Source organism: Garra rufa, chromosome 20 (genome assembly GCF_049309525.1).
Source record: "Garra rufa chromosome 20, GarRuf1.0, whole genome shotgun sequence".
NCBI lineage: Eukaryota > Metazoa > Chordata > Actinopteri > Cypriniformes > Cyprinidae > Garra > Garra rufa.
Window position 1 is genome coordinate 18,017,405 of NC_133380.1, and position 17,572 is coordinate 18,034,976.

The 17,572-nt window shown below is 40.6% G+C and overlaps 1 protein-coding gene across 1 annotated transcript; it reads left to right on the forward strand.

Annotated features, from left to right (window-relative positions):
- The first annotated feature begins 209 nt into the window (after positions 1 to 209).
- sox12 (SRY-box transcription factor 12) lies at positions 210 to 5,888 on the forward strand. The gene is made up of 2 exons (XM_073826169.1): positions 210 to 411; positions 580 to 5,888. The coding sequence occupies exon 2, from the start codon at positions 631 to 633 to the stop codon at positions 1,729 to 1,731; it is 1,101 nt and encodes a 366-aa protein (XP_073682270.1). The 5' UTR covers positions 210 to 411; positions 580 to 630; the 3' UTR covers positions 1,732 to 5,888.
- Positions 5,889 to 17,572: the final 11,684 nt, after the last annotated feature.

Below are 17,572 nucleotides of genomic sequence, written 5' to 3' on the forward strand. Positions count from 1 at the left end.
TAGCTGTGCCTCACTGCATGGAAACTTTCACCCCCCATCCTGACACTAACAAACTCACACGCACACAAATACACACACACCACGACGCGAGCGGTGGGTGGAAGGGGGAGGAGACTGTGTCTGGTAAGGTTGAGCTGTTTACAGTGTGGGTTTATAAAACAGCAGACGAGGGGGGGCGTCCCTACAAAGAGGGAGCAGGGAGGAGAAACGCCAGACGAGGATAGAGAGAGTGACTGAGAGGATAGAGAGTATCTGAGAGAGAGGGTTCGCACACAGGACAGAGTGATTAAACAGCAGGCAGACGTTGGACAGCTTTTTCTGACTTTCACAACTGCTACAGCAAAGGAGATGCTCATGTGAGGAGAGCAAGTGATTGTGCATAGTAAGCAAGAAGCTCTCTTCGGTTCTATTGTAAGTACTAAATTATACATTGTTTTAAAAAAATATATACACGTTTTATTTTAGTAATATTATAGTAATCTATAATGTTTAAATGACTACATTGGAAAAATGAAAGTTTGTATTTAACATATGAGTAAGTTTATAAGAGGTCACTGAAGACAAGTCTATTTATTTCAGGATAAAAGCAGGAATTGATGAGTTGCTGCATCTTAGAGTGTCTCATCATGGATGACTCTAGGGAACCTACTGAATAGATCTCAGTGCTGCATCATGGTTCAGCAAAGGACCCACAAATACTCGTCAGTCATGGATGGCAATTCTACCAGAGAGGTCTTCGTGGGACTGGCAGCAGAGGACGAGGCTGAGGCGTTTGGACATGTACCTTCTAACAAAGACCCCAACTGGTGCAAAACTCCAACGGGGCACATCAAGAGACCAATGAACGCTTTCATGGTCTGGTCCCAAATTGAGAGACGAAAGATCATGGAGCAGTGGCCTGACATGCACAATGCTGAGATTTCAAAGCGCCTTGGAAAGCGCTGGAAATTACTGCCTGATTACGAGAAGATCCCCTTCATCAAAGAGGCTGAAAGGCTGCGTCTAAAGCACATGGCTGACTATCCCGACTACAAGTACCGGCCCAGGAAGAAGAGCAAGTGCTCCACTCCTGTGAAACTCGGAGAGAAGTTGCCTATGAAATCCAGCAAGCCCCATTCAGGAAGATCCGCCGGGTTGTCCTACAAAGGGCTAAAGATCAAACCCGCTTCTGCCAAGCCTAAAATGAACTTTAACGGCAATAAATACAAGAGCTACAGCGAGTGTGTGAGCGATGACGACACAATGGATGTAAACATAGAAAGTCCAGTGACGATGCAAGACAGTCACAACCCGTCAAATCACTTTGTCCTTCACCAGCAGGCTACCGTTCCCTCTGAGAACCAGCAACCAATTCCTGAGCTCAGAGTGAAAGTGCCCATCTCTCAAACCAGCAGTCTTTCCTCGGACAACGAGTGCCAGGCTCTGCCGGAGTCCACGACGAGCGAGCCACGAGGGTCGACGTCTGGAAGATCCTCCACGCCATCCTCAACCAGCTCCTCCTCTTTGGTGTCGTCAGCGTGTTCAGATGAGGAACTGGACGAGGAACTCTTGCATATCATTTCCAACAGTATGCCTATGGACTGCTCCACTCTGGACAAGGACTTCGAAGCATTTCATGCTAACTCAGGATCCCATTTTGACTTTCCAGATTACTGCACTCCAGAGGTGAACGAGATGATTTCTGGGGACTTGCTCGTGCCCAGTATTTCAGACCTAGTGTTCACCTACTAAAGTCGAGTCCTCTGTAATGTGGTCAGGCCTGCGTAGCTGCCAATTTGAAAATATTTTGTCCATGTTGTACTTGGACAACTCCTTTTTCCATGTTTTTATTTTTTCTCAATGAATTCCGTAAGTGCTATTGCTTTCCTTTCCAAGCATGTCACATCTTGTTGGTTTAGCTAACAGACACACAGGGCTTTGCAGAGCTGTTCAGGACAGTAAGGCTCTTCAGAGGCAGCTGGGTGTAATTCGTAGACACATGAAAATAATTTTTCACAGCTGTCTCGATAAACGTCTTAAACTAATTGCTTGTCTCTAAGTATCTGATGGGCAGTAGGATTTCGAAAGACAACTCAAAGAGACAGCTCACCCAAAAAAGAAAATCCTATCATTATTTAATCACAAAACACAAAAGACAAAAGAAACACAAAAGAAGAATCTTTTGTGGTCTACCCAAGACAGAATGCCATGAGGGTGAGGACATTTTTGGGTGAACAAGCTCTTTATTATACATCACTGTAATTTTCATGACGTAAACTCTTAATCATGAAGTTTTAAAGTGCATAAATATTAGAGATCTGCTGACAACATTGGTGCATTAATATTCTAAAACCCTGAAGTAAAAATTATAAAAAAGGAAAAGATGAGAGACACCATTTATTAAATCCTCCAGCACTTCCAGTAGAGCATCAGTAATCTTGCAGAGGAAATCACTGCAGACGCATAATTCATATCATATTCTTTAATTAGGTAATAGCACTTTCATCACCTTGCCATTGCTGCAGACGTTAAGACTCGCGTGTAATTTAAAGGCAGCTCTGCATCGGCCCTGCGTGCAGGTGTGTGTGTGTGTGTGTGTGTGTGTGTGTGCATCAGTGTGTGCCTGAACTGTTTGGACTGTGGACAAAAGGGGTTAAGGTTAGGGTTTGGGGGGTTGGGATTGGTTCTTTCAGGGAACTGTGCATCTGTCCATGCAGGCAGCAGCTTTTATGCAGGGGTCGGACTCTGCGCTTACCGAGCGTCTGCCGGGGTGGGGAGGCGTGCGAGGGCAGGGGGGGGGCTCCCGCACCGGTTCGCTGAAATGCATGTCATGTCTGCAGTCTGGCTGCAGCTGCCCCGATCAGGGCGAGAAATCTGTGTCTGCCAGCTGGCCCCCATTGACTCTCTCAGGGATCGTTTGTCTAGGTCCTAGTGCCTCCCGTAGGTAATTCATCTGTGATGATCTGTGTGTGTGTGTGAGCGTTTCTTCCTCTCCCAGAGAAACCATCCGAAGCCAACCGAAGTGACAGAATGCCCCGATTTCTCAAAACAGGATCCGTCTTCTTGGGCTTTTTTTAACGCGTATGCTCTTATTAATTTCAGTTCAGTTGGCACCCGGGAGACCGGCATTATTTACCTACCACCAACAGTTGTCAGAAAAGGGACAACATACCCTGCAGTTCATATCTTACATAAACTGATTCTCGACAACCCATGAAGATGCAGCGGCATGCTGTGCAAAGCATAGGAACACAAAAGGAAAGGGACATGCTGTGTATTTGCTCTTGGTTTAACCTCACTGTTTGGACTGCATAATGACTACTTTTGTCACACTGACCACAGAGGCGTAAACAGTCTCCAGCTTCTTGTGTTTCCTTATTGTAGGAAAGTGTTGACTGAACTAGTTCTGTACGATCAGTATTTTTTCTAATTCGTGATAGTTTGCGAAAGTCTTAGTTTTATCAAGTGGTTTTTAGAACGACGCCACATTCGGTGGTCAAACTACACATGTAATTCAGGTATCTGTGTTTCAAATGAAAAGGGAAACCATGAGGACCGATAGGAAAGATGGACATGGTTTGTGAAACGAGGCCTTCATTCATAAAACACGACAATATGAGGATTCTCAACGTGTAAAAACATTGCATCAACATATATGTATAGCGCAAAAAGATTTAGTGCTTTAAAGCGGAAATGTTGGCATTTTACATGCTCAAAATTGTAGAAACTGTAGTAATAATTGATGGCAATGGATGGCATTAATTTCATAATACGTAAAAGATCGTTTGTATTATGAAAAACCAAAATCAAGTTTGCATGTGTTTTAAATAAGGACTTGTGAATAGGTAAAAAGGCTTGGGCCTTAAACAATCATCAGGGAAATGATTTCAGGAATCCTGAAGTTCACACACAGGAACGAGTCTTCGCATTAAGACGTATGTCAATCAAATCTGTCTCTATTCACTCTTGAAATGTATCAGGTCACACACTGAACCAATACAGTACCAAACACCAGCAGTTGATTAAAGGACTCAGGACTAAAAACATCAGCCCACTGTGGATCTGCTTTGATTCAGCCATTACTAAGATGCACTCCGTTTGGCCATTGTATGTCATTGAACTGTATGTAGCATCAAAGGTCAATCTGCAAAGTTGTACCTTTTTAAACATTAAATATTTTAAAATGCCACAATACTTTTGGGTGCATTTTTCAACTGTAAATAAAACACCTATTTAAACGTTTACATATATTTTTACATTTTCTCAATTTGCTTCTCATTAGTTTGATTTTATAAACTTGCAATTCTGACGGTCATTTATTTATTTGATATTTTACCAAGAGCGCCAGAAAACAGGAGCGACACATCACAGATGGGCTCAGGCAAATTAGTGTCAAAGTGATAAATGCAGAAAGCTGTATATAACTGAAGCAGTGTAAAAATACCCATCTGGTCGGCACCTCCTACTTCTGGGCTGGCGATTAATGAACAGCATTCTGTGGGATAGAAAACCAAGGACAATGCTAATTTCACACAGGCCAGACTCAGCTTTGCTAAACCTGTCATATGCACTTCCTCATTTCCATGTCTGTCGGAAACCTGCTGCCAAAATCGGTGATTGCCACCAAACCAGTCTTCCCTTTCAGAACTGAAGAATTTTTATAGCTTATCTGTCACAGAAGACTTCACAGACCAACACAGTGGTTTGTACAGCAACAAAACCAGCTCCTGACCTGATATTCGCCAAAGCGACTGTGTTTTTAGGCCCAGAGCTTATTTATAATCTCAGCATGGTGCTGTTTCAGCTATTACAGACTGTGAGGTGAGAAATCTTTTGTCGGATCCCCAATGATCGGCTGAATGTGACAATAAAATGAAATTCTAGTGAAACAACATTAGGAGTCATCAGCTACAGTCAAAGCATTCTTCAGAATCAATAAGTGGCCAAACTATGACCATGTTGCCTCAAATGCATTGTTTTACATTTTTCATAGTTAGATGTCCAACTCTCTGATTTTTAGAGGAATTAATTTCAGTTTTTTTTATATTATTATTCTTTATGCAATCAAAAGTTGACTTTTGAATGGTCACAAAACCTACAACTCATGTTTAATTCTCAAAGGATATGCATAAAAAGTATGACAATGTTTTGTGTACGAGTTCACGCAAAAAGTGTATTTAACACATGCAGAAGTGATACTGTCATGATTGTATCGGTGCTATAATCATGTTCTTAAAAGAAGAGTCCACCCTAAAATAACCTTACACTTTTAGTGTTTTGCTTTTTAAAAACATGCCCAAGCTGCTCTTTTCCAATACAATGAAAGTGAATGGTGACCATGGTGGTCATACAAGTTTCCATATGGCTGACTTTTAGGCTGTATGAACTCATTTTATGATGATTTACAGTGCTTTTTGGAGCTTGACAGACCCTTGTTTACTTAGAGCTGCGTAAACATTCTTCAAAAATTCTTCTTTTGTATTTAATGGAAGAAGCCATATGGGATTGGAGCAACATGAGGGTGAAAGATAAGAACTGTTCTTTTAGGAACTGTTACTGAAATGATACATCGGGACAACTCTCTTTAGGCTTGTGCGTAATAGTTTGTGATTGTTTTCAATCATTTATTCACCACACTGCACTGCAAAAAAAATGGAACAATAACTACACATTTGTGCACAAAACCTCTCAATAGACAGAAGTCTTCTACATGTTAGAGTTTGGACAGCTAGAATTGCTTAATTCATGTGTATGTCTGCTTCCGTAGTGTGCTATAGTACGTCATATAGCAGGTACTGAGCACAAATAGAAATGAAAGCACTTTTGTGTACATAATGATGGTAGCAGCGCAGTTTGTCGTTTTAATGGACTTATCAGTGTAATGACACCTTCATCAATAAACAGCTTTGGTCGACACATGACCTTTCTGTCTGTCTGTGTGAGTGTGAGTTTAAAGAGCTTGCAGAGGAAATGAAACGCATGCACGTCAGCACAATTGCCGTTATGCACATAAAGCTACTTTTATGAATTAAATTAGGCATGTGTGGCATACGCAAGCTGTCCATATGTAGATGCAAGTTTTCTAACATGCATTTGACATAGACCCGTCATGTGTGTCTGTTTAACGCTGCGGGTTTCTCCCACTCTGTCTCTGACGTGAGTTTCAGAAAGGATGCAGATGTTCTTGTGGTCAAAGCGCACAGGCATGAAGGTTGCAGGCTGTCATGTAAGTGACAGCAGCACGTTACATGCAAACACCCCATGTGACATATGAAAACGTTTTAGCACTACAAACAAACACAACAGCCAAAATTTGTCAAAAATGTCCAGTAGTAAAACGAAATGTGTAAATTTAAATATCATCATTGTTGCAATTCAAAAAAACATATTTATTCATTAAGGAACCATCAAGTTCTATATTGAATCACGCACATGTGACAAAGGGTTGCGACGTTCCGTCCTAACTGTATATAAGAACCACATAGTCACTCAAGCCAAGGGCGATGTTTAACTCATCATGACCACAGATTATGGCATTTTCTCCTCTCATGCCCTGTTTGAAAACCATCACAGCATGTCTGCAGAGAGCCAAACAAATGTATACTGGCCACACAAGGGGACATCAGATGCCCATTTTCCACAAGTTGGTAAAAACTATAAAATGTTGGCAAATGCGGGTTAAAGAGCAGGTTATATGGGTTTCCGATATCTCATTTGCAGTTTGTAACGTAGCTATCATTTAATATAAACAGTCTGCAAAGTTGTTAATCAAAAAATGCATGATAAATAAACTTTTCATTGCCGAAAGAGGATGATATAAAGAATCTGTGTGGATACCACAGCAATACATTCAAACTTTTTGTTGTGTGCTCGTCATTTTACTGGGGAGTGCTTCTCTAATCTTGGCGAGTTTATCACAGGATTCACTGAATGCTTGTCCATTAAAGACAACAAGCGACCAACAAGCGGAGAAAATGGTGGACAAAATGACAACAGCGTACAACTGTTTGAAGGTGGAAATATGCTAATATAGGACAGTCCATCATTGGTCGTGGGCGGGGCCTGAACAGTATGACATCAGATTTTTTGGGGATTAGAAAAGGAGTGAATGGATTTTTAGCATTGTAGGGTGGTTGTGTCCATACACTGAAGAGTAAACTAAAAGTGCCGCTATCTTGTCTACACTGGATACAGTATAAAGATGCCAGTTTGCTTTCTGACACAGTCCATGCACTTGAGTCGGTCATCAATTGGGCAATTGGGCTCGTTCGCATCTTTGTACAGATATCAAATGGATCTCAGCATAAGTAACAATTGGATAGTTTATTTTTAAACCTGTGCCTGAGGATTGATCGAAGCATTTTATTTTGTAAACGAGGCACAGTGTCATGGAGAGTTCACAAAGAAACATTTGTTGAAAGATGAAACGGTACTAGATCTGACTGCAGCTGCATCCCAAACTGCAAGTAAATGATTTCATCATGCTTTATCTGGAAATGAACGTTTTTATGTATCATGTTGTCAAAATACATGCAATAGCAAGGGGGCTATGATATTGTTTCTAATGCAATGATGTTAGCCAATCATAACAGTGGCCGATTACCGAAAAGCCTTAAAGGACCCGTCTATTAAAACAGGTCGTGAGGGTTGACAATCATCCTTTTTCCACATACTTCTTTTTTTGTGCAAAAAACATTATTAACATCACAAGTAAATCTCAAGGAATATGTTAAAATAATAAAAAAAATCCATGCTCCCGCTTTAAGGTTAAACTTCTTCTATAAAGCCAGCTGCCCTAGCATATCTTTGTCTTAAATAACACTAAATTGAGGCTATTTGAGCGCACTGTGACACCCCAGAGCAAATGGAGAATAAGTGGCTTTCCCAAGAGCTCAGTGGAGGTACTAAGAAGTGCCAAGGGCACAATTCAAAATGTAACCACTAGCTTTCTACTTCCCTTGTGGCAAGACTATGGGAACAAATACAAAAGCAAATAGTGTATAATGTACAAATAACCTAAAAGTTTAACAGTTTCACAGCTTTAAACAGCTTAAATCAACTCTGCCTTCCCCGGTGCATGTTGATAGATGCCCTGGCCTTGATTCCCCATCACCAATAAGCTACCTGCCTGTGAGTAACGCCACACCTGAGAGGATTAGCCGGATTACAGGCGACAGCTTTCACACAGGATTTGAGGCATCCTTCCAATAGTATACAATTCAAAACCCGAGGTGCTAAAAAATAATGCTCCTTGAGCAAAAAAGTGCATGCATGAGGCCATTACTTCCCAAATACAACATGCTCTCAATGTCCCTTTAATTTTAAGACCTGCTGAGAGAGCACACCATTTATTTTACTCCCCTGTCCGGTGCCTCGCAGACTAGTTTGTCTGCACGACTCTGTGATAGATGCCTACAAAATCTGTGTCCAGTAAAAGTCAAGCTTCGTCTGTGGAACAACTTATTGAATTTCCCTAGGTGCTTGGCTAAGCAGATAGCTGGTTTACAGTGTGAATAATTGGACTCTTATATTTCACTGCAACCCACTTTCCAGTGGCCAGTACGAGAGAATGTGCCAATAATGGTGCGCAGTTGAGCCACTTTTCCCAGAGTCGGAGAGTGAAATGTGCTGTTGTGCTCACTCTGATTTATCTAGCGCTCTCTTACACAGGAATAGGAATTAGCCCTATGCTAAACTGCTGCGTCAGTCCGGTGTTGTCCATACTTGGATCAATTAGAGCTCACTAATTGCTGTACCTCCAATTATGCGGTGATAAGCAGGAGATGGAATGATTAGAGGCCGTTTTGGGAAGGTGAGTGGAAACTAGAGATCTGAATGACTCTCCAGGGGTGAATGGGGGCAGGCGAGCAAGGCCGAGAGGGGAAAAAAAGGCATGTTAGGCTTGGCTGACTTGGTTTTGTGAACTTTCAGACATGGATGAGATAAAAAAGACCCAGTTTTTTCCTGTACTGCATTATGCTGTTTCTCTGACCTGCTTCTGCCCTCGCTGTTGGAGATACGACAGCCTACTTGAGTGAGTCAGCATCGCACGCACAGATTTAGCGGACCAGAAACATTCTGCACTGCTTAACATGTCCTTGAGTCTAAAAACAGGAGTATTTCCAACACATTTTCTCATTAAAGGACTAAAACGATGAGCCCAAATGAAGCATGAAACAAACCTGAGATGAAAATGTGAGTAAATTGGTCTGAAATCAGCTCTCCACAGAAGGTCGTCATATGTCCCCTCTTAAGTAGGGATTTGAGGGGCCATGGGGACATGCAGATGGACAGATCTGGACTGCTTGTCCCCTCCAGCCATGTCTCCAGACAGTTGGACAGAGAACGGTGTGGCACAGAGAGAGGGCCCCACAGTGCCAGGAGGAAACTGTAATGGGAGATTTCGAGGGGGTGTGGAGATACTTGGCCTCTCACACATTAAACATAAAGACAACCACAAACACAAAGATATGTTCACAAGTACACCCACACTAGTACACTGACCATGTTTACATGCACATGACTTTCCAATTAAGATCTCTAGCTAAGCGTTTACTCAGAAAAAGCTGTTTACAAGTTACACAGCTATTTTAATATTTCTGTATACATGCTATTAGTGTATTCCAAATAAATTAAAACTATATACTCAATATACTCTATTATACACATTTCGCTTTTCTGCTATGCTCTACAGGAAATGCTGCGTTTTTGGTACTTAAATGCACAGTAATTGAAGTCATTTTGACTCATTAATCCTCATTCATGTCCTTGACAACAAGCCCAATAAACAGCTAAATGTAGGTCATGAGATTTTTACAGTGCTGTATTTTGATTTATGATACTTTCTTTGCATCGTCTATTCCTTCCAAAACATGTTTACTCAATTGCTAGACTGTTTAACCCAGAATTACTCTCAGTTGGACAGAAATAAGCAAAAATAAATGAATGTTCATTTAGAGTCTGTATTTTAAATAAGCGGTAGAAAGACCTTTCACAAAAAGAAAGCTTTTTGTAAAGTTACAAATGCTTTTACTGTTACTTTTGATCAATTTAATGCATCCTTGGTGCATTAACTATTAAGTTCTTTTGAACAAAATCTGATTTTCTGTAAACATAATCTGAATATCACAATCTGAATCAATTCTGATTAATATAGGAACATTTCTGTGCATGTAAATGCAGTCATTGTCCAGACTGTTTTGGTGTTGTGTTAGGAACTCCTGTGACCTGTCTCCTCAAGTTAGGGTTAGCATTAACAAGACAGATCGACACTACAACGGAGAAATAAGGTGAGGCAGTTATGTGATGTGACTTTGTGAGGGGGAGAAGACAGAGAAACTGAAAGCAAAAAAGATCTGACAGACAGATATATGTAACAGAGGGAAATAACTATAAAGGTAAAGAAGAGAGAGGGACCATCTGACACTTTCAATCTTACAGCTTTAGAGGTTGTTTATAATGTCACAAACTGATACTTTTCATATCCTGGGGTGGCATTTACAGTCTTGACACTTTATTTACTCTCACAAACTCTCAATGTGTGCGTGTTTGTGTAAGTTGACTCACAATAGCAGCTTCAATAACGTCTGCTTCATTAACTTCTAAATTGGCAAGAATGATTAATACAACACTTCAGTCAGTTAAACTGAAGAACTAACATAACTACATGTGTGCATTTGTAGTTGTTTGTAAGTAGTGGTAACTGGGAAACAGTCTGATAAATTACATGCTTAAAGAGGTCAAGGGGTCATATGATGAGAAATCACAGTCTGGCCACAAATTATTAATCAATTATTAAATGGAAGTAGCAGACCTTCTTCTTTATATTTCTATGTACATTCCAGTATAGTAAAAAAAAGTAACATGCAAAAACTTGTTTCTATCCACTGGTTGACTGGATTTTGAGATGTGGGCCTTGCACTCTAAAGTGGAGGAAGATAAACACAGGTTTGCAGGGGTGTTTAAAGATGATCTATGTAATTGTTTGACTGTACCAAAGCAGGGATTGACCAATTATTGGCCTGGCCAATTATCTGTGATGATATTAAGCATTTTTATGGTTATCAGCAGGGCCTAAAACTAACTTTTTCCCCACACCTGCCAATGGAAAATTTACCAGCCAATTTTTTTATTTATTATTATTTATTAATATTTATATATATATATATTTTTTTTATCCATCGTCAGTGAAACACCATCTCTTGCTAAAATACTGAGAACTATCATGACTTTCTGATGTTTTCTCATCATGTTTCCGTTGCGGTGTAACCCCAGGAATGTGTTGCCACATTCTCAGGTTATGAAAAATAAAGAAGGGAAAAGTTAATATTCCAAAACAAAGCAGCAATATCTTCTCAGGTAAAAGTCAGTAGAATTGTGTCTAGGGACAAGCTGACCATCACACTGCTCTAACCTTATCAGCCTGTTTGTATCCTATTATTTAATTCACTCTTGTTGCTTATGACAAAACAGCTAACCAGTCTCTACAATGATGGCCAAGGCTATTCGAGGTTCAGTAACACCCTGAAACCGAGTTACACTACAGTGGTCAGGGTCATACAGATGTTTTCCAAGATGGGTTCCATTCGGAACTGGCCTTGCAAGGTTCAATCAACGAAGTTCAACACTCGTTTTGTGTGTCAGGTGCAGAACCTGGCTTCAAAAAACAGATGCATGAGTGCTGCCAGCACTGCTTCAAAGGTTGCAGAAGTAAAAGGTCAGCTTGTCCATGCTCAGACCATACACCGCACATGGGCGTCCTCCCAGAAGGAAGTCTCTTCTGAAGCTGGCTTACAAGAAATCCTGCAAACGGTTTGCTGAAGACAACCTGTCCAAGAGCATGAATTACTGGAACCATGTCCTATGGTCTGATAAGACTAAGATAAACTTGTAATAAATGCCTTGGTGAGGAGTACCAAGAAAACTGTGTCTTGGCCACAGTCAAGCCTGGTGGAAGTAGCATCATGGTCTGGGGCTGCATGAGTGCTGCTGGTACTGGGGAGCTGCAGTTCATTGAGGGAAACATGGATTCCATTATGTACTGTACATTCTGAAGCAGAACATGATGCCTTCCCTTCAGAAATTAGGCAGAACGGCAGTTTTCCAACATGATAACGATCCCAAGCACACCTCCAAGATGACAACTGCCTTGCTGAGGAAGCTAAATGTGATGGGGTGGCCAAGTATGTCTCCAGACCTGAACCCTAATAAACACCTGTGGGGCAATGAAAAGTATGAAAGACGTCATCAAAATAGTCCATCTGCCATCAGTGGTTCACCTATAATTTTAAGAAGATATGAGAATATTTTGTACACAAAGAAAACAAACATAACTACTTAATTACTCTATTTGTCTCCTGCGCGTCACCGTAGCGCCATTTTGGAGAGTATCCTTTGGACGCAAACAGCGTTGCACGGATATGCTGTTTTCATTCGAATCAAAGTGTAAATGAACGTAGAAAACGTATCCGTGTGTTGCGGCCATGGGCGACATTTGACTCTTGAGTCAGGGGGGGCAAGAAAAAAAAATCAGATGTAAGCATTAAAACAGTGCCCTACGGTATTGCAGCACATCAAAACAGTCAATTAAAGCGCTGCACTTCAGCCCGGGCCGATGGGCCCTGACTTTTTTTTACACCCCAGGGCTATGGCTTCGGGCCAATTTTCACGCCATAGTTCAGACCCGGGCCGGCATCGGGCCTGTTTTAGGCTTCTCCTTATTTTCATAATTTAGACAACCATCAATTATGGTGAAGAAAAAAAATGCCGCGCTGGTGGAAACAACACGAAACTTCACTTTCGCTTTCACTTTTGAGACCGACTCAGACACCGTTTAGTGTGCTTTAGCGCAGCTGAATCCGCGTTCAAGCGCACACAATAGGCTAAAACTCACCCCAAGCACCGGCAAAAATAAATAACAATGAATGTGTCGAGGAAAGAGTAAGGACATAAATGAATTATTTATTAATTAATTTGTGTATTCTGAGTCAGTGTCGCAATCTCCTTTTTGGACGCGTCTTCAGAGAGAAATTCATCTTTACGGATTACATGAAAGAGTTTGTGCTTTTGATTTGTTTTATTTCGTTAAGTAATAATTTAAAGCTTTCTATAAATGTATTTATTATGTCTGTGAGGCATGCATTTCGCTTCATTTTGTTAAGCACTCCTGTTCAAGAACCAGACGGCAGAAAGCACATAATTTTTGTTTTCTTTATTTTATAAAAATGCTGTAACGTTTTTTTCGATGTATTACTCGTACTTTGTGAGCAAAAATGACGGATAATTTTAAATTGCTTCCAATGAAAAAAATGCAAGTGATTGCGCTGGTGCCTCGATGTCCTGCAAGCTTTAGCTTCCACTTTCTGCACAAACTATGCGCATATAGCGCACATGTATCTGTAACGTTTAAACTACCATTGTTTTATACTTGAACTGTTTTATATCTATAGATTTCATTTTCAAATATATATATTTTTAACGAATAAAAAATGCTCCAAGCGTTTTTCTAAATTAGCTAAATAAAAAACGAAACTAAATATAAACATTTTACCATTACATACAAAAATGAACTATTTTATAGCTGAAACAGTAAGTTGTTTTGGGAGAAGGGGAAAATATATTTTTATCCCGTCTATTGCTTCACCGTTATTTCGAGAATAAACCCAGCGTAAATATGCAAATGTCACTCCCAAAACACATCATCTTGCATGTGCCGAAAAACGAAAGTTTCATACAAATTCTAAATGGATTATAGCCTGGAAAGTGCAAAGCACGCTCCCCTTATTATCACTAAAAATTCATAGAGATCTCACAAAATCCCGTTATAATTAATAAAGCTCTCTAAACTACACAATTAATATTTTATTTACATCGCGTCTACACTCATAAGATGATTCACGAGCGCACAAAACGGCACTTAATAAAAACCGAGGCGCTTTCAGCAGTGAGTGAATTCTGACAAGTGTTTCTAATTGTTCGGAAACAACAGATATGTCTGTGATTGGCTACATTGCTCAACGCTGCAAAAACACGTTGGATAGTTTGCCAGATCTTCAATTGCTTTGCTTTCGTTTGAGGGTTACATAGCACCGTCTAGTTCCCAAGTACAACCGAGCCTAAGCTTGGCTAAAGCAGTTGCAGCGGGGCTGTCGAGGATTCCATGACTAACCACAGGGGGGGCAACTGCCCCCCCTTGCCCCCCCCTAATGTCGCCCATGGTTGCGGCTGACACAAAACAGTGGATACTCTCCAAAATGGCCCTACGGTGACCAGAGGAGACAAATTGTTAAATAAATTCATTATTTTTTTATAATATTCTCACAGCTATTTTGACGACGTCTTTCATACTTTGCTGGGCCTTGACAGTCTTATTTACTTGGCAGTCAATTTGACAGTCAAAAAGCTCCCGGTTTTCATCCAAAATATCTTAAATTTTGTTACAAAGATGAATAAAGCATTTATAGGTTTGGAACGACATGGGGATAAGTGATTAATGACAAAACATTAATTTTGGAGTGGAGTAACCCTTTAAAGGTGTTTACGTTTGAGAGGTTTGGTTCGATTAACAAACAAACAAACTCTGGTACGACTGCTCTGTAACTGGCCACAATTTCTTGTTTTCCCCCCACATGTCTTGTTTGGAGCTCCGTACTTTTACACATCAAAAACATCCTGTGTATTTGCACAGTTCACCAAAAACTAAAAATGACTTACTTTACTATGGAACACAAAATAAGATATTGTGAGGAATGCTAGAGTCTAAACAACATTTAAAGGAACTGTATGTAGGATTGTGGCCAAAACTGGTACTGCAATCACTTTCAAAATATTGTAGAACGGTGTATCCCCTCCCCCTCCCCCCTGACTCGAGGTTGCCAGCTAAGCTGCAGGATCCGTTTTCAGCCGTCTCCATCTTTCAAAGGTATCTCCTTTACAAATCCTTGTTTTATTTCGGACTTTGTCACGACGTATTTTGGATTCATAACGAGGTCTTTTAGGTTTCGTAACGTTATACATGTTTTATCCGACACGTTCGTAGCTGCAGCTGTAACTAGAGCAGAGCTGGCAACCCGGATGACGAAACTCTACTGACTTCGTGATTGGTAGATAGCTGGAGGGTGGAGCCTCAGGCCAAAACACAAAATGACAACAATAACATCAGTTGTGGGCTGCAACTTTCACTTTTAAATGACAATATCCTGGCCGGACCACTGTTGTCAGCGATATAAGTATTTGAAATGAACATGATTTCTTAATGTCTAGTGACATGTCAGGGCCATTTTATGATTAACTAAAATACATTTCTTACATACAGTTCCTTTAACCCCTATTGACATTTTACAGACAAAAAAAATATATATATACTTTTTAAAATGTCTCAGTGTTTCACTGAGGAAAGAAAGTCATAAAGGTTTGAATGTAAGGGTGAGTAAATGATGACAATTTTCATTTTTGCATTAACTGTATTGGAGGATTAACTGTATTGGAGGCACAAAATTATCACAAAAGATTACACCCATTTTGGCAAAAACTTTAACATAAGTGGACCTCAAGAGACATAAATAAAAAGTGTAAGATATGACCCCTTTAAAGACTCCAGATGCCTCACAGTTGAGTGGAAATGCAGACAGACAGGGTGGTTACTCTTACATTAGCATTCCCTGTCTACTCACGCCTTGCGTCAACAGGATGGACACACGCAATCTGGCAACATGCTCCTGGCACTAACCCAGTTATTCCTCTCCATCTCTGACCTTGTCACTGCACAGGGCATTTTTTTTAGAGGCTCACCGCCAGATAAATATTCTCACATATTACAAATGCTCAAACACCGACAACATACACTTACGTTAACACACGCACGCTAAACCATTTCGTGATAAATGAGGAAGTGGCTAAATGTTCTGCTATCATCCTTCAAAACTAATAAGTCACATTAAAAGTCCCTAGAGTGGATGTTCATGTGATTACTGTTTTGTCCATGATACATGAGGGCAGAAAGTGGAGCGTTGCTGCGTATTCTCCAGGGCACTCAGCAAGACAAATTTAACCTCTGCGAATCCCTCACACGCGTATAACCGCTTATGGCACGACAGCAAACGTGCTAAGAAAATGTTGAGGTACGTCTGGCAAGGACAGAGACTGTGAAGTCAGTTTGGCAAGGTGAAGTCTGGGGAATCAGCAGGCTTTCAGCACCCCTCGCCACCAGAAAGACAGAGTGCGTTTTGATCGCTCGAACGCACGCAACCCACACACATATCCTCTCCACCTGGGTGGCTGGTGCTGCCAGAGATACGAGTCTTACTCGGAGAGGTTTGTAGGCCACAGCTTATCTTTTGTTCACACAAGCCTGACTAAAACACACGGTAGCTAAGACTTTTTTCTTTCTTGACACACACACACACACACACACACACACACACACACACACACTCTCCCTGTGGTTACCAATTACTCTGCCCCAAATGGAAGTCACGAATGCTTTAAAATAAGACTTTGACTGTCTTTTCCCACTGAGAAACGGTTACTGACACAGCGGCAAGTGTTTTAAATTGGGTATCAACATGGTGAAATTTGTATTAGCAGTCATTACGCAGACCTAGTTGTAAGCAGGTTGGATATCTAGCACTCTGAGTCCATTTGCCCATCCATTCGGTGGCTCTTTCTCCGCAGCTCTCAGTGGATTCTTGCTAATCCTGTGTACTCTGTTGGGTTTATCTCCTTTCTCAATAGGTTTAAGCTAAAATGCAGGCTCTGGATTTCCCTAAACCAGGTTTTAGCCTCTGTAAAAAGGATGCTTGAGTTTTAGGCATCTGCTAGTTTTAATAATAAAAATAAGCTAATTTAACACAGAAAGAGGGCTTTTAACTGTTGATTTAGGAACACATAGTGGTTTGGGTGTATGTAAGAAAGCACAGAGTTACATAAAGTGCCCGCCTCATCTCTCATCTTCTCCGGGTGTTTTGATCTCTCAGCAGGCCACCATAGGTTTAGTGAGAGAGACAGATTAACCTCAATACATCCACAACATTAAATCCTTACAACAACTACTTGCTACACGGATCCCTGTTTTACACTTCACCCACGTGGCATTAGCCTGGATGCGCATTTTCGAAATTAATTGGAAAATATATACTAGAGGCACTGGGCTGGCGTAGGAAGATGTTTGTTTAAGCAGCCCTTCTGCTTTCTCTTTTGATCAAATGTGGTGTGTGATATAAGAGCAATTGCTGAGACCACTTATATGGTATTTTTAGCAAGGCTGCATCTAGGTCTAAGATGATTTGCGCTAGTGGAGCATATGTACTCTAGCAAAAGGAGGATGTTAAAAGACTTACTTCAAAGTAATATGACATAGAATAATTCATATAGTTGTCCTATTCAATGCATTTACATTGTTTTAGCAGGCCTGTAGTACTTGTGTAGGTAGCGACATTTACAAAAAGGTCATATAAAAATAACAGAGCAGTACAACATGATTTTTTTTTTTATTTGAAAATATAAATTAAAAAGGAAAATTTAAAAAGAAAACTAATTATAACAGATGTGGTAAATGTGGCCATCAGACAGATGGACAGATTCTTCTCATTTTTTT

Coding starts and splice junctions, on each gene's coding strand:
- sox12 (XM_073826169.1), top strand. CDS start 631: ATGACTCTAGGGAACCTACTGAATAGATCTCAGTGCTGCATCATGGTT.